The sequence below is a fragment of the Anser brachyrhynchus genome (genome assembly GCF_964034855.1).
Source record: "Anser brachyrhynchus genome assembly, chromosome: W".
Taxonomy (NCBI): domain Eukaryota; kingdom Metazoa; phylum Chordata; class Aves; order Anseriformes; family Anatidae; genus Anser; species Anser brachyrhynchus.
In genome coordinates this window covers 18,502,945-18,530,908 of record NC_137704.1, presented here as the reverse complement: position 1 = coordinate 18,530,908, position 27,964 = coordinate 18,502,945, and the positions used below count along the sequence as shown (strand labels likewise).

Sequence of the window (27,964 nt, the reverse complement as noted above, 5' to 3'; positions counted from 1 at the left end):
ATTTGTCAAAAAAAGTCCATTTGTATCAGGATGTATATATTTAAATATAAGAAATGTTTTCTATAGATTTCTCACAATATATATAAATTCATAATTATGCAAACTAGTAATCGTTTTAATTGTAATTTCCATATTAGTGCACATTATTGTCTATTTTGTTTAAGCCACATTCAGCCATAGCACAACTTCATTTGTTGCTGATACCTGTTGCCAGGTGTTGTGTGTTCTCTAGTGTGCATCAAGAAGCATTCTGTAGATTTGTTGTAGGACTCTTTAAATATATATATATATATATATATAATAAAATTATCAGGATCAAAAGTTTTCAGGTGTGCACACAGCCTTGATGAAAGGTGAAATTCTGCTTCTACAGATTTTTTTATTTCTGGAGGTTCCATAAAAAACAAGAACTAGCTTTCATAATAATAAGTAATTTAATATCATATGTAAACTATATGAATAGCATTCTAAATCTTTACTAAATACCTCAGTGATATCTTACATAAGAGCTGGGATTTTGTGTATATCAGTGCATATTAATAACAGTTATAGACAGTTTATAGGTAACATATACAGAAATGTTAAATGCTGTAAACACTCTTGTTTCAGACCCAGAATGATTTCATGGTGATCTGCAATGTTGCAAAAATCTTAGAGCTTGTAGTGCCACTAATGGAGCACCCAAGTGAGACCTTCCTTGCCACTATTGAGGAAGACCTCATGAAACTCATCATCAAATACGGCATGACGGTAAGATTTTAATTGCTAATATTCAGTTGTTGATTCAATTTTATGTTGTGAAATACATGGTTTTGATTTAATGGAAGTCTATCTTCATTATGAAGTTGCTTATGCTGGTCATAGGACCGATGAGCCATGAAAAAAACAATGTTCTTGGTTTACTGGAGTTTGTACGTGTTGTTGCTATATTTTAATGATTATGACTTTGGGCAGGTTTTCAAAGCAGTCTAGGAGATAGACTGCTAGAGTGTTTGTTTTAGTTCTACATATCTCCACAAAAATCTCGATTTTAATTTCTAAGTATGTAATTCATTTGTTCTCTCTTGCTCCTAGGTTGTTCAGCATTGTGTGAGCTGTCTTGGCGCTATTGTGAATAAAGTCACTCAGAACTATAAATTTGTGTGGGCCTGTTTTAATAGATACTATGGTAAGTAAAGTCAAGGCACAACGTGTAAGTTTCACTTTTCAGTTTTGGCTACAAGTCTTAGGGATGCACCATGTTTAAATACTGTCATTAAACATTTTATCTTACTGTAGGTGCGCTTTCAAAATTAAAAAGTCAACACCAAGAAGACCCCAACAGTACAATACTTACTGCCAATAAACCAGCACTCCTTAGATCACTTTTCACTGTTGGAGCTCTATGTCGGCATTTTGATTTTGATCAGGAAGATTTTAAGGGCAACAGTAAGGTAAAATAATTTGTATTTACTCTCCAAGTCTTATGTATATTGAATGTTCCACTTTTATTTGAAAGCACAGTATTCCTAGTTGCTCAATGCTGTTTTTTCATAATGCATAGAAGGATGTTTTTTGGTCTGTAAATATGTGCAAAGGCCATGTAGTAAGACTGTGTTTCTCTTTTCTTTTTGATATTCATGGTTTTCATAAGAGATTAAAAGCATCTGTTTCATCCTCAAACAGTTGTCATTTTTGTTGTAATTTACTCAGGTTAACATTAAGGATAAAGTACTTGAACTGCTGATGTATTTTACAAAGCATTCAGATGAAGAAGTACAGACAAAAGCCATTATTGGCCTGGGTAAGAAATATTAATAATTTTTATTATTCTGCTATAGTAAACATCTATGCATTCTAGCAGGAATTTATGTATTTATGTAGTGGCAGGGAGTTTATTTAAAATCAAACTTCACTACATGTTTTATTTGAGAAATTGCTAGAGAAATGAAGTCAAAGGGATGCTAATTGTATACTTCTGCAGTAGAGTGGATGCTTTTGACAGCGAATGCCTTTTCGATGCGTGTCCAAGTTTTAAAAAGCAGTGGATTTCAAAAGCAATGGAGATGCAAGTATTTTTAGCTCCAAATCTTGTGTGGGTTTTTTTTTTTTTTCAGTCCTCGAGGTATGGTTAAAGAATAACTAGAAAAAGGGCTGGAAAAATCTTGAGCATTCTAAGTGAAGGGCCAGATCTTCTGCAGGAGTTAAGGGAATTATGGCAGTTTGTAACAACTGGGGGTTGTTCTGTGAGATTTCACTAGACATTGAGATGATGACATAGCCTAAATATCACTGTTTTTTTTTAGGATTTTGACTGTATTTCAATTTTAAATAGATTCGTTATCTGAAGGCATTAGTGTGGTATCTCAGTGACTTGCAGTAATGCATGAACTGCCATTGAGTGATTTGTATCACATTTGTCTTCTGCTCAAGGACAGAATCTGTACTTGTGAGAGAACCTTGTTTGGGCAGATAGGCCTTGGTTTCTGGAAGAGTTCAGTTCATGGTTATGGCTTGCTCTAAAGAAAGTTCTCTCGTGTGTGTGAGCGTGCTATAATTTAACTGTAAGCTATAGTTTAACTATGGGCAATAATTTGCCTTCTTATGCTGCTGTTTTGGTGGCTTTTTAGATGACTAGTAAGGGCTCTGAGAATAAGAACCAAGACTTAATCTTGATTTGAAATTCTGTGAGAATCCATTTCAGACAGCTGAGCAGAATTAATGGCTTTAGAGTTGTCTCATTTGCAGGAGCAATGCCATGGTGTTCTGGACTAACTGGAGTTTTTCTAGGCATTGCATCAAGGTGCACAACACTTCCTGTAGTTTAGTCAAATTTAATTGTCCTGTACAGGATATTGCACATGGGACATGGGCTACCATGCTAACCATAGGCATAATTACTTTACTCATGGACGTTGACAATATTGCATTAGCCAACAATGTTGCTAACTTAGAGACTGAACTCTGATCAGTTTGGGGGAAGGGGAGAAGGTGGGGGTGCCTATCAGTAGTTTTTTTTTTTTTTTTCAGATTTTTCTTCCTCTGCCTGTAAGCACCTCGGTCTTTATTTTAAACCTCAGAAAACTGTTTTAAGTGATATATTGATCTCATCTACATACTGGTTCTATTTTGGGGTTAGCTGTTGTATGTGTGGACATGTGGTAGACAGGGCAAAATTCTACCTTACAGGCTGGTAACTGAGCCAAGTTGTCAAATCATTCAACATTTGTATGAAGCAATAAGGTGAAAAGAACTAGCAAGCTATTTCCATGTTTATGCAAAATAAAGGTGTTGCGTGAAGAATGCGTATTTTCCTATCAGTAATTATTTGTGTGTCCTTTCGGTAAGGACACTTAACAGGCTTAGCCTTTGCTTTGGGATGTGTCATTCCTGTTGAGGGAACCTGGCCACTATAGTTAAGGGTAACAAAAAATGTTTTTATAAATATATTAACAGCAAAAGGAGGGCCAAGAAGAATCTCCATTTTTAATGGACGCAGGGGGAACATGTCTACAGAGGATAAGGAAAAGGCTGAGGTTCTTAATGCCTTCTTTACGTCTGTCTTTACTAGCCAGACCACTTATCCTTGGGGTACTCAGCCTCCCGACCTGGAAGTCTTGGACGGGGAACAGAAGAACCACCCCACAATTCAGGTGGAAACAGTTAGAGACCTGCTGATCCACCTGGACTGTCACAAGTCCATGGGGCCAGATGGGATTCACCCAAGGGTGCTGAGGGAGCTGGCGGATGTGATTGCTGGTCCGCTTTCCGTCATCTATCAGCGGTCATGGTCATCCGGAGAGGTCCGAGATGGCTGGAGACTTGCTAATGTGACGCCCAGCTAAAATAAGGGTCGTAAGGAGGACCCGGGGAACTACAGGCCTGTCAGCCTGACTTCGGTGCCAGGAAAGGTGATGGAACAGGTCATCTTGAACGCAATCACACAGCGTCTGCGGGACAACCGGGGGATCAGGCCCAGTCAGCATGGGTTCATGAAAGGCAAGTTCTGCCTGACTACCTCATCTCCTTCTATGACCGGGTGACCCGCCTGGTGGATGAGGGAAAGGCTGTTGATGTAGTCTACCAAGACCTCAGCAAGGCCTTTGACACATTCTCCCACAGTATTCTCCTGGAGAAGCTGGCAGCCCATGGCTTGGACAGCTACGCTCTTGGCTGGGTTAAAAACTGGCTGGACAGCCGGGCCCTGAGAGTAGCAGTGAACAGAGTGAAATCCAGCTGGCGATTGGTCACCAGTGGTGTTCCCCAGGGGTCGGTGTTGGGGCCCATCCTCTTTAATATCTTTATTGATGACTTGGATGAGGGAATTGAGTGCACCCTCAGCAAGTTTGCAGACGACACCAAGTTGAGGGAAAGTGTCTAGCTGTCGGAGGGTAGGAAGAACCTGCAGAGGGACCTGGACAGGTTGGGTCAATGGGCAGAGGCCAATGGGATGAGGTTCAACATGGCTAAGTGCCGGGTCCTGCACTTTGGCCACAACAACCCCATGCAGCGCTACAAGCTTGGGGCAGAGTGGCTGGAAAGCTGTGCAGAGGAAAGGGATCTGGGGGTGCTGATTGATGCTCGCCTGAACAGGAGCCAGCAGTGTGCCCAGGTGACCAAGAAGGCCAACGGCATCCTGGCTTGTCTCTGGAATAGCGTAGCCAGCAGGACCAGGGAGGTGACCATCCCCCTGTACTCTGCTCTGGTGAGGCCTTACCTCGAGTACTGTGTTCAGCTTTGGGCCCCTCAGTAGAAGAAGGACATTGAGGCCCTGGAACGTGTCTGTCCAGAGAAGGGCTATGTAGCCGGTGAAGGGTCTGGAACACAAGTCCTATGAGGAGCGTCTGAGGGAGCTGGGGTTGTTGAGTCTGGAGAAGAGGAGGCTCAGGGGAGACCTTATTGCTCTCTCTAACTACCTGAAAGGAAGTTGTGGGGAGCTGGGGGTCAGCCTCTTCTCACAGATAAGCAGCGATAGGACTAGAGGGAATAGCCTCAGCTTGTGCTGGGTAGGTTTAGGTTGGAAATTAGGAGACATTTCTTCTCAGAAAGAGTAGTCAGGCATTGCAAGGGATTGCCCAGGGAGGTGGTGGAGTCACCATCCCTGGGGGGTGTTTAAGGAGTGATTGGACTTGATGCTTAGGGACATGGTTTAGTGGGTGACATCGGGGTAGTAGGGTGATGGTTGGACCAGATGATCTTGGAGGTCTTTTCCAACCTTAATGATTCTAGGATTATATGATTAAGCTTAACCGTAAGTCTTTTAAGGTCTGATTATGGTTCTCTTCCCAATGTGTACCTGCAAGGCAAGTCGAGGATATAACATTTTGATTTTTGTTCCTTGATGGTTCCTTGGAGAGCTCCTAATTATTCAGATACTGACCACTACACTGGATGTGCTTCCAGACCTGTATGACTCTTCTTACTGCAGCTTCCCTAGGTCAGCACCCTGTCTTTATCAAGAGTATTGCTTTCATGGCTGATAGAACTCCTTATAAGTTTTGGATGGTGTCCATATGAAAAAGCAATACTGTTTGGATTAGAAAAAGCTATGCTGTTGTAGGAATTGGGAGGGGATAAATTTCATACCTGTATTTTGAAACAAGACTTAAAAAAAGAAATATAATTTCTAGATAATGTGGAATATTTCCTCTTCCCCCCCCCCCCCCCCCCCTTAGGATTTGCATTTATACAGCACCCAAGCTTAATGTTCGAACAGGAAGTAAAGACTCTGTACAACAGCATTCTTTCAGATAAGAACTGTTCAGTAAACTTAAAAATCCAGGTGTTAAAAAACCTCCAGACCTACTTGCAAGAGGAGGATACACGTATGCAGCAGGCAGACAGAGAGTGTAAGTGTTAAATTCTTCTGTGCTAATGAGGCATTCAAAATCTAACTTTTTTTCATACAGTTATTATATATGTGAACCGAATCACTTAAGGTTGTTATCTATCAATAATACTGTACACAAAGTATCCTAGGAGAATTTTCAAAAACCATTATGTGCATAGGTGTATTGAGAAGTGTAGGTTATTATTAACTTTCAAAATGTATAAATTCTGGAAGCAATCCAGAATACATAATTGCTGTAATGATGGTAGTAATGCTTTTCATCAAAATCTTCTCTAAGGTTAATTTGCAGATACAAAATAAGAAATAATAAGAAAAAAATTAGATTAAAAACTTTTTTTAAGGAACAAGAGTATAATTAAGGTCATGTCTCTAGTTTTCTTGAATATTTACCATCAGATTGTTCTACATTTCATGAGATCATAAACACATTCTAAGACAGCTGAAATGTGTATATATTGTAAAGCTTAAAGATCAGTATGCATCAACTAATGGCGAAGTAAATGATTATACTGTGGTGAGTGTTATTGTTTTTGTCCTTTTTACAGGGAAAAAAGTAGCAAAACAGGAAGACCTGAAGGAAATGGGTGATATTTCCTCAGGGATGAGTAGTTCCATCATGCAACTATATCTCAAACAGGTCCTTGAGGCTTTCTTTCATACCCAGTCCAGTGTACGCCACTTTGCTCTAAACGTCATTGCACTGACATTAAACCAGGGTCTCATCCATCCTGTTCAGGTATGGTAGGCTTTTTTTTTTTGGGGGGGGGGGGGGGATAGTATTTTGGGGGGGACACTGGATAGTATTACTTTTCTGGTATAAGTATAAATTTCAGGTGTATGCCAGGCCTTTTCCTTCCTTTGATTCTTTATACTGGAAACTGTGTTAGCTTGTCCCCACCTCAATCCCCATATCCTCCAAACACTATGAAATTCCAGAGCCAATGTCAGAACTGTCTTCAGTCCTCATCCATTATTCTTTGCTTACATAATATTTTTTTAATTATTTTTAATGCTGCACCCATCATGCATGTTCAGTCATAAGTTGTGTGCTTGTTTTTTGTTTTTTTTTAAATGACATTTTTTGTACTGTAAATTGACTTTCGAGTTTGAGAGAAATAGGAATGCTACCTGAAACCTTGCACAACTTCTACCATTATTTGTAATGCTGGTCTTTCTTGTATATTGTACTATGTGCTTGCAAAAAGTAGTCAGGTGGTTAAGTTGCATAGAGTTTCCTATTCTAGTTCCTGCAGTAGTCAGAATACAAGAACAACAGTGTTCTGACTGGAAGAACAATGGAAGAACAAAGAGTGAGAAAGAGGTGGTACAATGACTCTGAATAATTATTTCATTTTTTTTTTCAAGTGCGTGCCATACTTAATTGCTATGGGCACAGATCCAGAGCCCTCTATGAGAAACAAAGCTGACCAGCAGTTGGTGGAAATAGACAAAAAATATGCTGGGTTCATTCATGTAAGTAATTCTAAATTAAAATTTTACAGAATACTGTTTGCTGATAGTTTAACACTTGAATATGCCTCAGCTGCAGAAAAATAGTATCAAGTAACAAATTAACTATAAGCAGTTGTAAAGAAGATCCTGACTCTTTCCCCGATCAGAGATTTCTGTTGTTAGAAATAGAAAGAATGTAATAGGATGTAATAATTTGAAGCATCTCTTCCAGTCTAAAATTGTCTTTAATTTATAATTCACAATGTTTTGCACAGTGAATAGTACACGAGCATTTATTTGATAAGAGATAAGGACAGGTGTTTCATAATGTTTAGCAACAACTTACCTATATCAGTAGACTAGGGAAAAGAACACATTGTTCAAAATAGGATTTTAGGGTATTGAGGCTTTATGAATTGTAATCTGAGCTGAAGGAGCATAGGAAGTTGTTTAGAACTGGGGGATCTTGCTAAAGGAAAATCTGAGGGCTAAGTGAGGACTTGTGGAGTTGTGGCATAGTGCTATTAGTTCTGTTTAAGATCTGAAACGGCACTGCAGAACCTTTACCTTATCACAGAAGATCCCATTCTTGGTTCAACATGTGTACTACATTATGGAAGTTCCCAAATTTGTTTTGTATTCCACTGAAATTGGAGCTTTGTACTATTCATGGTATCTAAATATACCTAATGCAATAGGTAAAGGCTGTCAGAGGAGATTTGCTCTGTAGGCAGCTCTGATTTAAATCAATGTATACGTGAGGAGATAGCTATACTGAACAAAAGCAGAGGTGGTATGAGGAGAGTTGGATATGCAGCCTAGGTAAGGATTCATTCTGTTCTGAAATTTCAACAGCAGCCTTGAAGTAAGTAAAATCAGCTGGAAATTCTAGGATATCTGCAAAAAATAAAAAAAAAATAAAAATCTCATTTTTTGTTGGTTATTTTGCACTAATATGGACTCAGTATTGGTTTCACTATAGCTGACATAAGCATACACATTTGGTAAAATATTCCGTTCATGTATGAACATTTCAGTATTCTTGAAAGTAGTTTAAGTTGAAATACCTGGCTGCAGTTGGTAAATAGATTAGCTGTATATGTTTCTAACATAGAATGAATGGTGAAAGCAGTTCACAAGACATTTTGATCTCTGCCACAAATTCTGTTTTAATGTTTGCCGACTCAAGAGGTAGTATCACTGCAGTGCATGTTTGAAAGTTCAACTTCAGATGAGCAGCCACTTAAAAGGAAATAAGCTTAAAAAAAAAAGTTAGTTTCTGTTAACAGGCATTTGTTTAATTTTCCACTGCAAAAAAATATATTATGTGTTTCGGTTTTACTGCTTGAAAGCAATGGTTTAAATAAAAATAAATACTTTTCAGATGAAAGCAGTGGCTGGTATGAAGATGTCTTACCAGGTGCAACAGGCGATCAATACCTGCCCAAAGGATCCTGTAAGAGGTTTTAGACACGATGAATCATCCAGTGCATTGTGTTCACACCTATACTCTCTGATTCGAGGAAACCGTCAACACAGACGAGCATTTTTAATTTCTTTACTCAACCTCTTTGATGATACTGCAGTAAGCATCACATTTCTTTCACTTCAAAAGAAATTCAAATATAGCAGTACAAGCTTAAATTCTCCTTTCACAATGTATTTTTATGACATATTGATAACTTTGTTTCCCTATTGTGTTTTGTTTTGCTTTGTAATATGAGGTATTTACATATATAATATTTGTTATTTTTGCATCATTCTATATCTTTCTATATACCCAGTTTGGATTGATCAAAAATAATGTATCTTCAGTTATGGCTAAATTTTACGTATGTTCTTTAGAGTCAGGTGGAAGATATCTAAAATAAAATTTGTTATGTTTTTTTTTGCTCTAGACTGTTAGGAACATATGATAAGAGTATAAATCCAATGTATTTATAGGTACGCTTATAATTTTGTATTTATTCTTAATTTCCAGAAAACAGAGGTGAATATGCTCTTGTACATAGCAGACAATCTAGCATGTTTTCCTTATCAAACACAGGAAGAGCCACTGTTTATAATGCATCATATAGACATTACACTATCAGTTTCTGGTAGCAACCTACTACAGTCATTTAAAGAGGTATGTGCCTTTATAGTTTACTATATTTATTATTGTGGCAACATAAGCTTCTCTATAATTTGGTCAATTTTTCAGTGAGTACAGTACCATTATTATGATATGGATGAGCAGCATTACTTTGTAACCAGTAGTTAAAAAACAAACAAACAAATAACCCTCTTTGTTCTGGCCTGGATTTGGAAGACGCTAATTAAAAACCTTTCCTTACATTTCTGCTTACGTTATTAAAAAAGAAAGAAAAATGTTAAGATCTCAATATTAAATACCTATCATTTCCTAATATTTCTGAATAGTAATAAATTGCATGCATCTGGAAGTACATGAACCTGGAATCATCATGAAATATTGGTTTATTGTGGTGGTTTTAATAATAAAATCCAGTTTGCTGTTTAATTCTTTTTGTTCTCAAGTAGCTGATGGTAGTTGCATGTGTGTCACCTGAGAGACTTTAAATGCATTGTTTACTGCAAGAAAAGTGTGCGGTATTTCATTTCATATGGTGGTATATAAGAACCCCGGTCATGGTATAGTACCTGTTGTTACGGCAATACACAACCCTGTAAGAAAAAGGCCTCTATTTCTCAGGCTTCTTCATTTCCTGGACAACTTTAATGATAAAAGGTCCAAGCTGTTAAGAAGCAAACCCATTCCAAGAATTTCCAATCTGATACTAATTACAAGTCAGAGTTGATGCCTGGAAAGTACACTGCTTTGTGTTCTCACCCCACCAAAGTTGATTTTTAATCTGCTAGAAAAAGACAGATTCTTCAGATTGGGCACCAGTGTGTAGCACCCAGCACAGTAAGGATGAGATGCTGACTGGGACATCTTAAGTTCTGTGTTATGAAAAATCATAGTATGTGCAGTAATAATGCAAGTGTGAAATTCTGTAGCTCTAAAAGTAGTAAAACTGATTATTAGTAGCACTGTGTATGATCCCTTGGGGTTTCTCTGTTCAGCAGCGTAATTAATATCATAACGTTTTAACAGAGGCAAGGATTAAAAAGAGCTTGGACTAGTCTGTACCAAAGTACTTATGGAAATATATGTAGTGTACAAAAATTATACCCAGGTGACATATAAATGGAATTTTCTTCCCGATTTATTGTATTCTGCCTTCTAATGCATTTTTCTGGCACTGCTAAAAGAAAAACTTTTTAAGAATAACGTGCCAGTGGAGTACTTGTTGCTTCACTTACTTCTGTTGTACCCACTTGGGGGGGGGGGGAAGTAGTCTTTGGATCAGTTATTTTGGGGTGGGGGTCAGGGTCAGGGGGTAAATTGAGCATCTTTTTTTCCATAAATAATTTTAATCTTTGAATATTGAGTTCTGAATTATTTGTTGTTGTTTTATTGTTCAGGGAATTCTTGCTGATTTCAGCCAATGATGATTTTGGAAAGATTTTCTAGAAACAGGCATGATGCTACTTTACCCTAATTTTGGAACGTGTTAATTTCTCTCTGTCACAGTCTATGGTGAAAGACAAAAAAAAGGAAAGAAAGCCTTCATCAGACGAGGAGGCTGAGAGTGACAGTAACAGTGGTAGTGAGAGTGAAAGTGAAGAGGAAGCTTCTAAGCCTCGGAGATTACGGAAACGAGTAGACTTTGATTCAGATTCTGATGAAGAAAATGATATAAATGCTGTGATGAAATGTTTACCAGAAAATTCAGCTCCTTTAATTGAATTTGCAAACGTGTCCCAAGGCATATTATTACTTTTGATGCTGAAACAGCATTTAAAGAACCTCTGTGGATTCTCTGATAGGTAAGGATTGCTTAGATAATAGCCTGATCTTGTAATTTAGTGGGTTCTTTGTAAGGATTAAGTTTGGAAGTTTTTAAAAAAAGTTATTGTAACTAATTGTTTAAGCAATAGATTTGTGTAAGAGAAAAATCGTAAATGTAACAAGTTGAATGTAATGAAAATGAAACTTTGTCTTAGAAAAAGCAATGATTAATTTATTATCAGGATGTCTATTGTAGATGAAATGATGAAAGTATGACTGCTTATACTGAAGATTTTAAAAGCTTTTCCTTGAAATTATTTCAGAATTTCCTTAAAAACTCTTCTTTCTTGTTTTCTTTAAACAGTAAAATTCAGAAATATTCTCCATCTGAATCTGCAAAAGTTTATGATAAAGCGATAAACAGGAAGACAGGAGTGCATTTCCATCCAAAACAAACTCTGGATTTTCTGCGGAGTGATATGGCTAATTCTAAGATCACTGAAGAAGTGAAGAGAAGTATAGTAAAACAGTACTTAGATGTAAGTAAAGTTGCTCAGCAGAAAATCTAAAACTCTTTTAAACTGGCTAACACAGTACAAACTTGAAAGTAGATGCTAATGAATTGGACAAACATTTCAAAATGTTATGTTCCTGGTAATCTTATGTGATATTCTGATAACTCACAACTTTCTTTCAGGAACACATGAGCTGTTCAAGCTTGAAGTTGTCTGCCATACGTTTTACCCTGTTTCCTTATCTTTCCATTTGATTTAATTTAATGTAGTGTCATATCAGTGGTTATTTTTAAAGTTACAGTGTGGACCAATCTTTTTTTTTTTTTTTAATGTATAGTTTAAGCTCCTTATGGAACATTTGGATCCTGATGAAGACGAAGAAGATGGAGAGGTGTCAGCTAGCACAAATGCTCGGAACAAAGCAATTACTTCGCTGCTTGGAGGAGGCAGCCCTAAAAACAATGCAGCTGAGACAGAGGATGATGAAAGTGATGGGGAGGATAGAGGAGGAGGCACTTCAGGGGTGAGGCGGAGGAGGAGTCAACGTATTTCGCAGCGTATTACGTAAAATGATTTTTATGTGCTTATAAATGTCAGTCTATTATATTAAATGTACACCAAGTAATGTAATCCACATGAAAGCATTTTGTAGATAGAGATTCTCTACTTAACCATTTATACAACTTTTGTAGAAAGTTTAACAGAAAAGACAATAATAAAAAAAATAGAAAATGAGATTTATCCAGCATAAAAAGTTATTAATTTTCCTTTGGAATGTACTGTGTGTTATCCTTTTTATTGTTGCCAAGTTTTTATGTAGCTTTATTATTCATGTGTATATATAATTTTATATATCAATAAGAGATAAAGACACGGGTACAAATTAAGAGTATGTGATTTTACAAGGATATGTTAACCCCTTGGCGCTGGCGGTCGCGGTGCGTCTCATTGCCGGCAATGGAATGTGTGCTGGGAAATCCCAACTCCCGGCGTCAAGGGATTAAAAACAATAAAAGCAATAATTTCACTAAAGTTCTTTTGTGTAACACTTGGTCTTTTTTCCCCCCCAATGTTTTAGTCATTGAGAAGGTCAAAACGAAATTCAGACTCTACGGAGTTGGCTTCACAGATGAATGAAAGTGTTGATGTCATGGATGTCATCGCTATTTGCTGTCCAAAGTACAAAGACCGACCACAAATTGCAAGAGTAGTACAGAAAACCAGCAATGGCTTCAGTGTTCAGTGGATGGCAGGCTCCTACAGTGGCTCCTGGACTGAGGCTAAGCGCCGTGATGGCCGCAAACTGGTGCCTTGGGTAGACACTATTAAAGAGTCAGACATTATTTACAAAAAAATTGCTCTAACGAGTGCTAATAAGCTGACTAATAAAGTTGTTCAGACTTTACGATCGCTGTATGCTGCCAAGGATGGAACTTCCAGCTAATGAATTTGTACATGCAGCCAAATTTGCAGGAATTGAAATAACACAAAAACTTGAAATATCAACTTTCTGGAAACAAACAAGCAGTTAAATGAAGAGTAAGAATGGGACCTGGGACACAGGGAAAAAAAAAAAAAAAAAGAAGGAAATGTTTGGTAAACATTTTTGTGGGAGCTTCCTTCGCTGTTGTGCAGCAGAAACTTCTCAGTTCATTTTTACTCCCACTGTATTATAGTTTAACAAAAAAAATGTTTATATCTTGAAAAAAAAAAAACAATTTCTGTTTAAAAAAATAAACAAGTGAATGTTGGAAATTAGTCTGTTAATGTTCTTAATAAAGTGTTCTTGAAGTTTAACCTAGCAGCGGATGGCTTTCTTTAGCTTAGCCCAGTTTCCAGGGAAGCATTGTTTTTCCAGGCTGTAAAATGGCAGAACCTCCTGGATATATAATTTATTCTGTTGAAGGAAAAAAAAGTGGGGGGGGGGGGGGGGGGGAGGGGGGGGGGGGAGCATGCAGTATCTCTGACCTATCTGCAGGAGGAGTTTTTGTAAATGTAGATTTTGATGTATTAGGTCACCGTGAAATACTACAAGAAAAGGGATCCCCAGCAAATCTGGTGGAATGAATACTGCAATAAATTTTTTTACTTCTCTTTGTTACTTGTCTGTTTCCATTTGAATTTCTTATTGTAAAGAGCTGTTTAAATCCATTTATATTATTTTGCAGTCTTTTATGTAATATTTACTATATTAGTGGTTTTCAATTCAAGACATAAGATATTGTTTATACAGTTTGTATAGGCTGATTTCTGAATAATTGGTATCTTCAGTTTTATCCCTTAAGGGATATAAACACAAGTTAACTCCAGGGTTTTATTGTATCCTGCAATATTTAGTGTTAACTATATAATTTAGCACTGTGCCAAACACATTTTCAAGAGTACATTTTGATATAAAAAGAAACTATAGTTTATTCCTTGTATGCTTCAATTTCTTTCTAATGCTGTCCAAATGGTAATTTATGATAGTTTAAATTTTGGGAAAGCTGAATGACTATTCTGCTTGGGCTAACTGGCCACATATGCATGTCTCTGGGTTAATATATATAAAGGTTTATGTCAAAAGGAGATAGCTACCAGTATCTGAGGAGTGAATGGGTACAAATCTGGGTAATTATGTTACATTCCTTCACAAATTATTTTTTTAATGTTTGTATATTAGACTTTTTTTTTTTTTTTTTTACAAAAAATCTAAACCAGCTTACTTTTTAGGGGAATATTAAACCCTGCTGTGTTTTCAGTATATTTATCTATAAAACATGTTCCTCAATAAGTAAATCTTTCTTCATGTTTATTTTCTTTCACAAATTTAATTTATGGTAGGATATTGCTTTTATGAAACTATCTGGCAGAACTCTAATGTGTTATTTGATTTGTGAGTAAAAGTAACAATATTCCAAAAGATTTTAATGTACAGGAATAACATTAAACTGAAATGATTAACAACTCCTCAGAATCTAGTTAGTAATTGTTCTTATGGGAAACGCCTTTTTGCTGTTTCACCACTGGAATTTTTCTGAACAGAAATATTTTCCCACCTTTTTTCTTCACTGTTGATGTTTTCTTCACTGTACAAAAGTCTACATCTTGAGCTAAGATAGGTATTGATAAATTTGGGAGAAGTAGAAGTCGTGCCTGCAGCTCAGGGTGCAGAACAGTTTTGTAGCAAATGATGAAATACTGTATTTCTCAGGGCCAGGAGCAGCTTTTATAGTGGGAATTTCATATATTCACTTTGAGAATAGAGGGGTTGTATGACATGTCACATGTTATTAGTAGAAAGTTGAAAATACTTCAAGGGAAAACTCCAAATGATAAAAACAAGAATTTCATATAGATCTGCAGTCTCAAATGAAGTTGTGTCACTAGTCTGTTAGACATTTCTGATGCTATTTATATTAAAGCATCATATTTTTAATAGGTAATACAAATATTTCAGTGATCATAAACATTTTTTTCCTGGTCATGTGGCTTTCCCAATAGCAAAGAAGTTTGTTTGTTTTTAATAAATTTTAATTTGTTTGGTATTTGTTAAAATAAAATTATCAGAAAAAAATATAATTAAAAAATAGAAACGAGATGTCTAAAGTTGTCTAAGTTGAGAGGAGCATATATGCTTCTTGATGGGATCTCTTGGCTATAATATAATATAGACTTATAAAAGTAATTATAGATTATTAAATAAACTGATAAAGATTCTCACTAGTTAAGAGCCCTTCCGTACTATCCATAGTAAGATTTAGTTTTGTTTTGCCTATCACAAACATTCAGATTGCTTGCTGTGAAAGAAAAAGGTAGCAGAGTTCATTTTGGGGAAAACAAATTCCTGTTACCTTTTCATAATACGGGCCGATTATTTTCATCAATACAAAATAGCCTGAGGCTGCAGTTGTAATTAGTGCAGTACTCAGCCTCTGAGTAGCAGTTATGGGTTTACCAACATGAACCACATTACTGGCAACAGCATGTACCAAGATAAGGGGTGTTTTACATTAAAAAAATAAAAAAGCAAGGGGAAAAGAAGTGCTGCAGTGCAGTAACTGATACAATAACAGAATTTTACTCGTTTGTTTTGACATAGCTTTGTAGTATTTTTTCACTGTATGGCTATAGATTTTTACATGCATAACTATAATTATTGATTTTTTTATTCTTCCTGCTTTTTCCCTTTGCATACAAGTTCTGTACGTGGAACCTTGTTGTGGTAGCTTGCATTGCAAAGAGATATTGTCAAGTTTTTAGAATTAATGGTAACCATATTGTACTTTCTAAGAAAACATGGACATTTCCACAATCTAAATAAGAATGAGATGGTTATTTTTAATCTTTCACCACAGTATTGTAAAATTGCAGAATAATTCTTAAGTATTTTCGTTATCTGCAGCTATAAAAGATCACAATAGTTTTTTGGCAAAACTTTAATTACAAATAAGTATTTTTAAACGATTCAGTAATGCCCTTTTGTATGTTTTTGAAGTTCTCTATTGCTTATATCAACAACTAGCGTGTAAAGGTAGATGTGGGCAAAATTCAGCGTAAGTATTTTAGTGAAGTGTGGCCATTAAAAAACTATTTACCATTTTAAAATCTGAGTCAAACTTTAGCGTTTCTTTTGCCCTTGTGATGTTACTAGTGAAAATATTGTTAATGTGGAATAATTAGGTTGCGCTAAACATTAGCTATAACATGAAACACCTTGTAGCACTGAAATAATTCTTAAATGTATTTGTGGCTCATGACAAAAAGTTTGTAATGGAGTCTGACATCTGGTGCTAGTTAAGCAGCCAGATATTCTGCCTAAATGCAGGTGTTAATGTTCCAGGTTAATGAACGGATCAATTCAACCGATCTTTATTATAAAGCTAATACATTTTAACTCCAAGCCCCAGACAGATATTAATGGAGTTAAATTCAAACACACACCTAAAGCTTTTTGTTCACATGCCCGACGCTCTTTAAGTCTCATGCACTAGAAATAGCAGGAGCTCAAGGCACAAATCCTGTATCTTAGCTTGCTCCCACTCACCAAAGAGTGACCACACCATAACCATACAAGCGTTTTCATATCCGTCAGAGAATTTGTCATATTATCATTTAAAGTACTGAGTTGTAATGGGTAAGTTCTTAATGTAAGTAGTGAGTTTTTAGATTTCATGGTTCTTTGATTAAATATTAAAGTGTTACTGTTATATACAAATAAATTCACAGTATTTTCATACTTCATTTATTTAAAATAAATGTTTTAAAAGTTCAGTTTGGACCCTTCCAAAATGATACAAATTTCTATCCTAAAATGCACATCCACTTCATTGATCACTTTCTCACTATGCTCATAATGCTCAAATTATGACTGAGGCACCTGTAAAGCATACAAGGAATCTATTTTTGGATTATTCTGAGAGAATTCTTGCCAGTCTATGTTCAACCCATCAGACATATCTACATCATTTCTAATTTCTACATGATTCAGAGGCACTGTTTCCCGCTTGATTTTGGACTTCCTTGTATTAGGAAGGGATAGCTTTCATTGACATACATGTAATTGCATACACTGTTTGCAGATACTGAGTTGTAAAATGTTTCTTCCAAACATCCTCATAAAAATCCTTAGCCTGTGGGCTGGTTTTTTTTGTTTGGTTGTTTTTTTTTTGGGGGGGGGGGGGAAACGACTTGTCCATGTGGAACAGCACTAGCTCAGGCAACCAAACACCAGTTTAGTGGTTGTACAAGTGTGGCATACATTTTAGCAATCATCTCTCCAGGCAGGGGAATCTACAACACTGGAGTTGTCCCAGTTGCAACAATCTGTGACGCAGAGTAGCAAGTATTTCTCAGTATTTCAGTGACTAAAGAAACCGTTTTCATTTGGAAGAGCTTTTCTCCATAAGTGTACTTAGTGAAGCTATGTTGAAAGGCTCATATTTTTCTTTTGAAAACAAGTATCTTGGTTCCTAAATGCTAGATTGGTGATGCAGCTTCATTCAGTCCCCACCCCACCCTCCAGTGTATTGACTAGCTAGTCAAAACAGGATACTAGCTCTGCTTTTGCAATGTAGTCTCTGTCTTTTGGAAATTATAATTACAAGCACCAAACTACACTGCATAGGGCAATTCTTCAGCTGCTATATTTGGATGTAATCCTTTCCCCTTCCCCCACCCCAAATCATCCTTTCTGGTGAATCAGCTCATTTGCAATGCGCTTTCTCATTTCCCTTCACCCAAAACAACTTCTGAATTAGTTTTGCCTATTCCTTATTTCAAATACTCTGTCCAGCATAAAGGGCTACAGAATTTGTTGTAAACGACCCAAGTCTGTCACTACAGCTGTTTTAGTCTTGAGAAACTATACAGGCATCATCTGTTTCTCATTTTGCCTTCACGAGCACAGACTGAAGACTTATGCTTTCTTTGGACAACAGCCTTCTTTCTGTCTCTTTAGTTGTTTAGTTCTCTTGTCAGGGTTTATGCTTATACAGAATAATACAGAACCTGAATTGCACTTAAATTCCTACAAGACAAATACATGCATAGATGCGAAATCCATTGAATTTGTGCTTCCTGCTGCAACTCCATTCATCTTTTTGAAATATTTTGTTTCCATGTAAAACTAAAGTAGAGAGATTTAGGTCCTTTTTGTTTTGCAGTGTACCAACATTTGCATTATATCGTGACAATGCATGGTTCCAAGGGTCATCATGAGATGTCACAGTGAAACACCTCAGCTCCATGCACAACCACAGTAACTAAGTTTAATTCGTCCTGATGGCACGTGTTCCCAAAATTCCAGTGTATTTAACATGGGCTTGGGACCACGGCCATTCTGGGTCTTTTTGGCTACGAACCAAAGGGGATTGCATTAAGGTCAGGGTAAAACATAGCATTATGAATCCAAACTGCTGATTTGTCATTCTCCAGCTGTCAACATGCAGTTCACTCAGGATTCCTGTGAACACAAAAGCAAAGAAAATATGCTCGGTTGTATTCAAGCGGCAGGGTTAGTAAGAGGGGGAGATAACAATCTTTGACTTCCCATGCGTAGGGATTTTTGGGGGTAGTTAGTACCATTTCTACTGTTCCAACCTGAGGCATTTTCACCAGCACAGGTTGTCCAGTGTAAAATCCTACAGGATGTTCTTCTAGTTTATAATACACCTTTGGGGTGATTGTACTGGTAGATGCACAGAAGGCTTTCACTATCTCTGCCATGTTTGGAACTGTGGCAGTCAAAGGTGTGGTGTTAGCATTTCCTAGAATCATAGAATATCCCGAGTTGGAAGGGACCCATAAGGGTCATCAAGTCCAACTCCCGGCACCGCACAGGTCTGCCCAAAAGTTTAGACCATGTGACTAAGTGCACAGTCCAGTCTCTTCTTAAATTCAGACAGGCTTGCTGCAGTGACTACTTCCCTGGGGAGCCTGTTCCAGTGTGCAACCACCCTCTCGGTGAGGAACCTCTTCCTGATGTCCAACCTAAACTTCCCCTGCCTCAGCTTAACACCGTCCCCGCAGGTCCTGTCACTGGTGATAACGGAGAATAGGTCACCTGCCTCCCCATTCCCCCTTGCGAGGAAGTTGTAGACTGCGATGAGGTCTCCCCTCAGCCTCCTCTTCTCCAGGCTGAACAGGCCCAGTGCCCTCAGCCGCTCCTCATATGTCTTCCCCTCTAGGCCCTTCACCATCTTCGTCGCCCTCCTAGGGACACTCTCCAACAGTTTAATGTCCTTTTTGTACTGTGGTGCCCAGAACTGCACGCAGAACTCGAGGTGAGGCCGCACCAGCGCAGAGTAGAGTGGGACAATCACTTCCCTCGACTGACTAGCGATGCCGTGCTTGATGCATCCCAGGATACGGTTGGCCCTCCTGGCTGCCAGGGCACACTGCTGGCTCATATTCAACTTGCTGTCAACCACAACCCCCAGATCCCTCTCTGCGGGGCTGCTCTCCAGTGTCTCGTCGCCCAGTCTATACGTATAGCCAGGGTTGCCCCGTCCCAGGCGCAGGACCTGGCACTTGCTCTTGTTAAACTTCATGCAGTTGGTGATCGCCCAGCTCTCCAATCTGTCCGGATCTCTCTGCAAGGCCTTTCCACCCCCAGCCGAGTCCACAACTCCTCCAAGTTTGGTGTCGTCGGAAAATTTGCTCAAAACACCTTCAAGTCCTACATCCAAATTGTTTATAAAAACATTGAAGAGGACTGGCCCTAAAATGGAGCCTTGGGAGACCCCACTAGTGACCATCCGCCAGCCAGATGTGGCCCCATTTACCACAACCCTTTGAGCCCTGCCCGTCAGCCAATTGCTCACCCATCGTATGCGTTGTGGTTTAACCCGGCTGGCAGCTAAACACCACACAGCCGTTCGCTCACCCTCCCCCCTCCCTCTCTGGGATGGGGGAGAGAAACGGGAAAGTGAAGCCTGTGAGTTGAGATAAAGACAGTTTATTAAGACAGAAAAATAATAATAACAATAATAATAATAGTGATAATGATAATAGTATTAATAATAATAATGTGTACGAAACAAGTGATGCACAATGCAATTGCTCACCACCCGCTGACCGATGCCCAGCCTATCCCCGAGCAGCCGGCCCCCCCACCCCGGCCAGCCACCCCTATATATTGTTTAGCATGACGTCAGATGGTATGGAATACCCCTTTGGCCAGTTTGGGTCAGCTGTCCTGGGTCTGTCCCCTCCCAGCTCCTGCTGCACCCCTAGCCTGCTCACTGGCAGGACAGAGCGAGAAGCTGAAAAGTCCTTGGCCTGGTGTAAGCACTGCTCTGCAACAATTAAAACATCAGCATGTTATCAGCGCTCTTCTCATCCTAATCCAAAACACAGCACCCTACCGGCTACCAGGAAGAAAATTAACTCTGTCCTAACTGGAACCAGGACAGATATCCACCCCTTATTCCATACCATTTATGTCATGCTCAGGTTACACTCTTTCCAATACCTTGTAATTAATCACCATTTTCATCTATGATATATAGCAATCATGGTAGTGATGACATACAGTATTATATAATAATTAACATAATACAATTCAACTCATGGGCTATTCTCACCCAGTATTAAAACCCCTTGAGGTACACACCAGACCTCCCCATTCTTTTGCATTACCCACCAAGTGCATCCAGGTCCCTGAGCAAAAGCAATCCCACGAATGGGTTTGCCTTTTCCTGAGGCAGGAGTAGCCCAGACTGTCTTCCCCAGCATGTTTCTTACGTGCACTACAGGAACTTTATCCCCTTCTACAGTGCGTAACAGGTTTGATTGGGCAGGTCCAGCTCGGTTGGCAGATCCCCTGGTATTGACTAACCAGGTGGCCTTTGCCAAATGTGTATCCCAATTTTTGAATGTCCCAGCACCCATTGCTTTCAGTGTAGTCTTTAACATTCCATTGTATCGTTCAACTTTTCCAGAGGCTGGTGCATGATAGGGGATGTGATACACCCACTCAATACCATGTTCTTTGGCCCAAGTGTCTATAAGGTTGTTTCGGAAATGAGTCCCGTTGTCTGACTCAATTCTCTCTGGGGTGCCATGTCGCCATAGGACTTGCTTTTCAAGGCCCAGGATAGTGTTCCGGGCGGTGGCATGGGGCACAGGATATGTTTCCAGCCATCCGGTGGTTGCTTCCACCATTGTAAGTACGTGGCGCTTGCCGTTGCGGGTTTGAGGGAGTGTGATGTAATCAATCTGCCAGGCCTCTCCATATTTATATTTCAGCCATTGTCCTCCATACCAAAGAGGCTTTGACCGTTTGGCTTGCTTGATTGCAGCACATGTTTCACAGTCATGAATAACCTGTGCTATAGTGTCCATGGTCAGGTCCACCCCTCGATCACGAGCCCATCTGTATGTTGCATCTCTACCTTGATGGCCTGAGGTGTCATGGGCCCATCGGGCTATAAATAATTCACCCTTACGTTGCCAGTCCAGGTCCACCTGAGCCACTTCAATCTTAGCAGCCTGATCCACCTGCTGGTTGTTTTGATGTTCTTCAGTAGCCTGATTCTTGGGCACATGAGCATCTACATGGCGTACCTTTACAACCAGGTTCTCTACCTGGGCAGCAATATCTTGCTACAGTCTGGCAGCCCAGATGGTTTTGCCCCTGCGCTCCCAGTTGTTCTGCTTCCATTGCTGTAACCACCCCCACAGGGCATTTGCTACCATCCATGAATCAGTATAGAGATAGAGAACTGGCCACTTTTCTCGTTCAGCAATATCTAAAGCCAGCTGAATGGCTTTCATTTCTGCAAACTGACTCGATTCACCTTCTCCCTCAGCAGCTTCTGCAACTCGTCGTGTAGAACTCCATACAGCAGCTTTCCATCTCCGATGCTTTCCCACAATATGACAGGACCCATCAGTGAACAAGGCATATTTCTTCTCATTTTCCGGTAGCTTGTTGTACAGTGGGGCTTCTTCAGCACGGACCACCTCCTCCTCCGGTGATATCCCAAAGTATTTGCTTTCTGGCCAGTCCATAATCACTTCCAAGATTCCTGGGCGACTGGGGTTTCCTATTTGAGCCCGCTGAGTAATCAGTGCAACCCACTTGCTCCATGTAGCATCAGTTGCATGATGTGTAGAGGGGACCCTTCCTTTGAACATCCAGCCTAGCACCGGCAGTCGGGGTGCCAGGAGGAGCTGCGCTTCAGTACCGACCACTTCCGAAGCAGATCGAACCCCTTCATATGCTGCCAATATCTCCTTTTCAGTTGGAGTATAGTGGGCCTCAGATCCTCTGTATCCCCGACTCCAAAACCCCAGGGGTCGACCTCGAGTTTCCCCAGGTTCTTTCTGCCAGAGGCTCCAGGTGGGACCATTCTCCCCAGCTGCGGTGTAGAGCACATTCTTTACATCTGGTCCTGTTCGGACTGGCCCAAGGGCTACTGCATGGACTATTTCCTGCTTAATTTGTTCAAAGGCTTGTCGTTGCTCAGGGCCCCATTCAAAACCATTCTTCTTACGGGTTACTTGGTAGAGCGGGTTTACAATCAGACTGTAATTTGGAATATGCATTCTCCAAAACCCCACGACACCTAGGAAAGTTTGTGTTTCTTTTTTGCTAGTTGGTGGAGACATAGCTGTTATTTTGTTGATCACATCCATTGGGATTTGACGACGTCCATCTTGCCATTTTATTCCTAAAAACTGGATCTCTCGTGCAGGTCCTTTGACTTTATTTTGTTTTATGGCAAAACCGGCCTTCAGAAGGATTTGGACTATTTTCTTCCCTTTCTCGAAAACTTCTTCTGCAGTGTCACCCCACACAATGATGTCATCGATGTACTGCAGGTGTTCAGGAGCTTCCCCCTGCTCCAGCGCAGACTGGATCAGTCCATGGCAAATAGTGGGGCTATGTTTCCACCCCTGGGGCAGCCGATTCCAAGTATATTGGACTCCCCTCCAAGTGAAAGCAAACTGTGGCCTGCACTGTGCTGCTAGAGGGATGGAGAAAAATGCATTAGTGATATCAATTGTGGCATACCACTTGGCTGCCTTTGATTCCAGTTCATACTGGAGTTCTAGCATGTCCGGCACTGCAGCACTCAGTGGTGGCGTGACTTCATTCAGGCCACGATAGTCCACTGTTAGTCTCCACTCACCATTAGACTTTCACACTGGCCGTATGGGACTATTAAAAGGTGAATGAGTCTTGCTGATCACTCCTTGGCTCTCCAGTTGACGAATTAGCTTATGGATGGGAATCAGGGAGTCTCGGTTGGTGTGATATTGCTGCCGGTGCACAGTTGTGGTAGCGATCGGCACTTGCTGTTCTTCAACCCTCAGCAACCCCACAACAGAAGGGTCCTCTGAGAGACCGGGCAAGGTAGACAACTGTTTAATGTCCTCTTTCTCTAAGGCAGCTATGCCAAAAGCCCAGCGGAACCCTTTTGGGTCCTTGAAATATCCTCTTCTAAGATAGTCTATGCCAAGGATGCACGGAGCATCCGGGCCAGTCACAATACGGTGCTTTTGCCACTCATTACCGGTTAGACTCACTTCAGCCTCCAATACAGTTAACTGCTGGGATCCCCCCGTCACCCCATAAATACAGATGGGCTCTGGCCCTTTATAGCTTGATGGCATTAGAGTACATTGTGCACCGGTGTCTACTAAAGCCTTATACTTCTGTGCGTCTGACGTGCCAGGCCATCGAATCCACACAGTCCAATAAACTCGATTGTCCCTTTCCTCCCCCTGGCTGGAGGCAGGGCCCCTCTAGTCCTGGTCAGAATCTTCGTTTCTGTGTTTAAAGGACTGCCTGCTGGAAGTTGGAGCAGCAAACTTTTCAGAGAACCCCTTTTTCCCAATTGTTTTCTTTTGCAACTCACGTACCCGTGCCTCTAGGGTCACAGTAGATTTTCCATCCCATTTTCTCATGTCCTCTCCATGGTCACGTAGGTAAAACCACAGGGTGGCGCAGGGTGTGTGCCCACCATATTGTCTTCCTTGCACATATGAACGTTTACCCCTAATAGCTGAGACACTGGTTTGTACAGGTGGGGAGGAAAATAATCTCTCTTTAAGTTGGTGGACCTCTTCAGAAAGCTTCTCCACAGCCGAGACGCAGGCCTGTAGGGAATATGAGAGACTTTCTTCGTACTGCTGGAGTTGTTTAGTGAATTCATCTACTGTGGATTCCTGTGCTGGGTCTGTCTGGGATGGAATCACCTTTCCCTGCAGCAGCCCACACAGTGCTGTGCTCTGCACTCGTAGCTGGAACAGCACTGGTATCACTTCAGTGTTGTCTGTTGCTGCATAGTAGTGGCACAGCATCAGGACAACCTCCAAGCCCGCAGGCCCCCCTCCGTGTCGTCCATCCCTTCATATGGTGATCTTGACGTGATCAGGGAGGAGCAGCGCTGCACGAGCGTCCGAAGGGAACCCAGCCGAACGAGTCAAGCTCGCAGCTGGACTGCAGCTGCAACCCCGGGACATCACCTAAAGGACAGGTGAGCGGCTGGGCATTGATCATGGGAGCTAGCCTTTCGGCAGAAGAAGAGGCTATAGTGAAATTACTAAAGCAACTCCTAATAGAAAGGGGAGTAAAATATGATCCATTTAAGATAAAGCTATTATTGAAATTTTTGTGAAAACAGGGATTCCCCTCAATGGCTTCTACAGTATTTGATGTAAAAACTTGGGACCAAGCGGGGGAAAAAATATGGGAAGCAGCGTCCAGTGGGGATACTAATGCTGCTGAGGTGATGACTACGTGGCGGCTGGTGACTGAGACTTTAAGAGCGTGGCAGGCAGAAAAGGAAGTACAGAACGCCGCTGCCCAGGCAATAACAGCAGCCGAACTGAGATCAGAGCCTGCAAGGTCACCACAGCGGTGCAATTTGATAGACCTGGGGGATGACAAGGAAGAGGGCCGCGGACCGCCGCCGCAGAGCCCCTCCCCGCTGACCCCCTCGGCTCCCGCCTTGCCTGCCCCCGATAATGCCTCCCTGGGGGCCCGAGCTTTCGACCCGCGGGAACGATGGGAGCTAGTGCGCCGGGAAGCGCTAAAGGACGGGGACCCGGTAGGAATGGCTTTCCCGGTGCAGGTGCGACCCAACGGTCCAAATGAATATAATGCCTTCCACTGGGACGTAATTAAAGAATTAAGAAAGACTGTGACTACATATGGACTACATGCACCATTTACTCAGTCATTGTTAGAAAATGTTATGACTGGTCAATTGTTGGTGCCGTACGATTGCCGTCAGGTAGCCGCGATGATTTTAATGCCAACACAAAAATTACTCTGGGAGCAAAAATGGAAAGAAGGGTGCGAATTAGCCACCCTGGGTAACATAGAATGGCAGCCTGGCGACCCCCTCCGGGGAGCCGGGACCCCACAGTTGATAGGGACTGAGCCGTTACTTGATCCGAGATTGCAGGCTAGGCTCGACGGTGCCATCCTGCGGCAGTCCGCGTCTCTGGCCCTCCAGGCTATGTTGAAGTTGCCTGAAGTTGGAAAAGTCAAGCCGTCATTTACCAGCATCAGGCAACAAGTTACCGAGCCTTATATGCAATTCATTGATAGATTGCGAGACGCTTTGGACAAACAAATTGACAACCGTGAGGCCAAAGAGGCCCTTATACTAAAACTGGCAGTGGAAAATGCAAACACAGACTGTAAGAAAATTCTCCAAGCCCTGCCTGCTATTACTACATTAGTATAAATGATAGAGGCTTGCAATCGAGTTGGATCCATAGAACATCCCACTGCCGCTTTGGCCGGAGCTTTTGCTGCTGCGCTTAAAACCGGGGGTAAACGGTGTTTTCGCTGTCAAGCCACAGGGCATTTTGCCACTGAATGCCCACAGCGAGGAGCCCGGGGGGGGGGGGGGGGGGGGGGGGGGGGAACGCGGTAACCCTGCTCCTCCCACTGTTTGCCCACGGTGCGGCAAGGGATGGCACTGGGCTAGCCAGTGCCGTTCGAAGCATAATGCAGAGGGACAACCTTTACAACCGTGGCAGGGAAACGGGAAGCGGAGCGCGGGGTGGGGCCACGCGACAATACTAGTGCCCCGGCCCTCCATCGTGGGCGGGCCGTCCTCACGGAAGTCACCGTCCCGGGCGATGATGACTACCGGACCGCAACCGCAGCCGCCCACTGCTCCAGCGATCCCACCGACTACGTCACCGTGGATTCCCTCACAGCCAAAACCCGAGGAAGCACCGGATTGGATGTCTCCACAGTAACGAGCTGCACCCTTTGGGACACTCGGGTCCGCAAAATACCTCTAAATGTACAGGGACCAATAGGGAAGGGATGCAGTGCCCTCTTGCTCGGACGGTCTAGCACCACACTAACGGGTCTTTTTGTACTGCGTGAAGTCACTGACGGAGTAATCAATGCGGATTATGAAGGAATAATACAAGCAACGGCATGGACTCCCTCTCCTCCGATGCTCATACCCACGGGGACTAGAATTGCACAGTTAATACTATTTAAACAGCAGAGACCACAAGCAGAGACACGCGACCGACACTACGCGGGGTTTGGATCGGCGGGATCCCCATCAGTTTTTGGGCCTCGGCCATTACCCTCAAGAGACCTACACTGACCCTAACACTTCATCACCCAAAGGCCGACCCCTCGAGCGCACAAATAACTGTATTAATGGATACCGGGGCAGATGCTACAGTAATTGCTCTTCACGATTGGCCCAAAGGTTGACTGTTAGATTCCACCACAAAAGGCCTTGTGGGAGTCGGTAGTGTCTCCAGTACTTTTCAGAGCCGGTATATGCTTACCATTAAGACTCATGAAGGCTCGCTGTATAACGTCCGGCCATATGCTGCCCTCATACCTGTCAGTCTCCTGGGGAGGGATGTGATGGGGCAGGGCGAGTTCACTCTGAGCTTTCCAGAAAATTTTCGATAGCGGTCATTGACGAACGACTGCACATGAGACTCACCTGGAGGACTGATAATCCTGTGTGGGTGAATCAATGGCCGCTCCCTGCGGAAAAGGTCGTTGCTCTCCAAGAACTTGTCCAAGAACAGTTCCAGTTGGGACACATTACCCCCACAACCAGCCCCTGGAATTCACCCGTGTTTCTCATTAAAAAGAAAAGCGGAAAATGGCGATTATTTCAGGATTTACGTCAAATAAACAATGCAATGGAAGACATGGGAGCTCCCCAGGAGATTACCTTCTCCTGCTATGATCCCTCGAAATTGGAATATAGTGATTATCGATTTAAAGGACTGCTTCTTTACTATTCCAGTTCACCCTGCTGATGCTCCTTGATTCGCGTTCTCGGTCCCAAAAATCAATAAGACCGAACCAATGGATAGGTATCATTGGACTGTGCTGCCCCAAGGGATGAAAAACTCCCCAACAATTTGCCAAACATACGTAGTAGAAGCACTACGCCCCATACGCAAACGATTCCCGCACGTATACATCTATCATTATATGGACGACATATTGCTCTCCAGCCCGACAGACAACTTAACGCAAGAAGTACTGCCTGTTCTACGGCAGGAGTTCCAGACATGGGGATTACAAATCGCGCCGGAGAAAATTCAGATCGAGGCGCCTTGGAAATATTTAGGCTGGAAGATACTGCAGCAAAGTATTCAACCCCAAAATGTAGCCATTACAACAGAAATTTGCACGCTCCATGATGTCCAGAAGCTTATAGGCAATATAAATTGGATAAGAACGCAATGCGGAATTGACAACCATATACTAGCACCCCTGTTCGAGTTGTTAAAAGGGGACACTGATATTAATGCGCCCCGCTGGCTGACTAATGAAGCCAGGGCGGTGCTACACCTTATAGAGGAGAAGAT

General features: G+C 41.3%; 1 protein-coding gene across 2 annotated transcripts in view; it reads left to right on the top strand.

Moving 5' to 3' along the window:
- Positions 1–13,267, top strand: part of LOC308184709 (nipped-B-like protein) — a 107,577-nt gene extending 94,310 nt beyond the window's left edge. For both annotated transcript variants that reach the window (XM_080572040.1, XM_080572039.1), the window contains 13 exons: positions 610–750; positions 1,075–1,168; positions 1,279–1,433; positions 1,693–1,783; positions 5,655–5,828; positions 6,376–6,566; positions 7,196–7,303; positions 8,667–8,867; positions 9,264–9,410; positions 10,881–11,176; positions 11,503–11,677; positions 11,991–12,176; positions 12,732–13,267. In XM_080572040.1, the coding sequence (XP_080428166.1) occupies positions 610–750; positions 1,075–1,168; positions 1,279–1,433; positions 1,693–1,783; positions 5,655–5,828; positions 6,376–6,566; positions 7,196–7,303; positions 8,667–8,867; positions 9,264–9,410; positions 10,881–11,176; positions 11,503–11,677; positions 11,991–12,176; positions 12,732–13,097 (2,325 nt within the window). In that variant the 3' untranslated portion in view covers positions 13,098–13,267. The remainder of the gene's footprint in view (positions 1–609; positions 751–1,074; positions 1,169–1,278; positions 1,434–1,692; positions 1,784–5,654; positions 5,829–6,375; positions 6,567–7,195; positions 7,304–8,666; positions 8,868–9,263; positions 9,411–10,880; positions 11,177–11,502; positions 11,678–11,990; positions 12,177–12,731) is intronic.
- Positions 13,268–27,964: the final 14,697 nt, after the last annotated feature.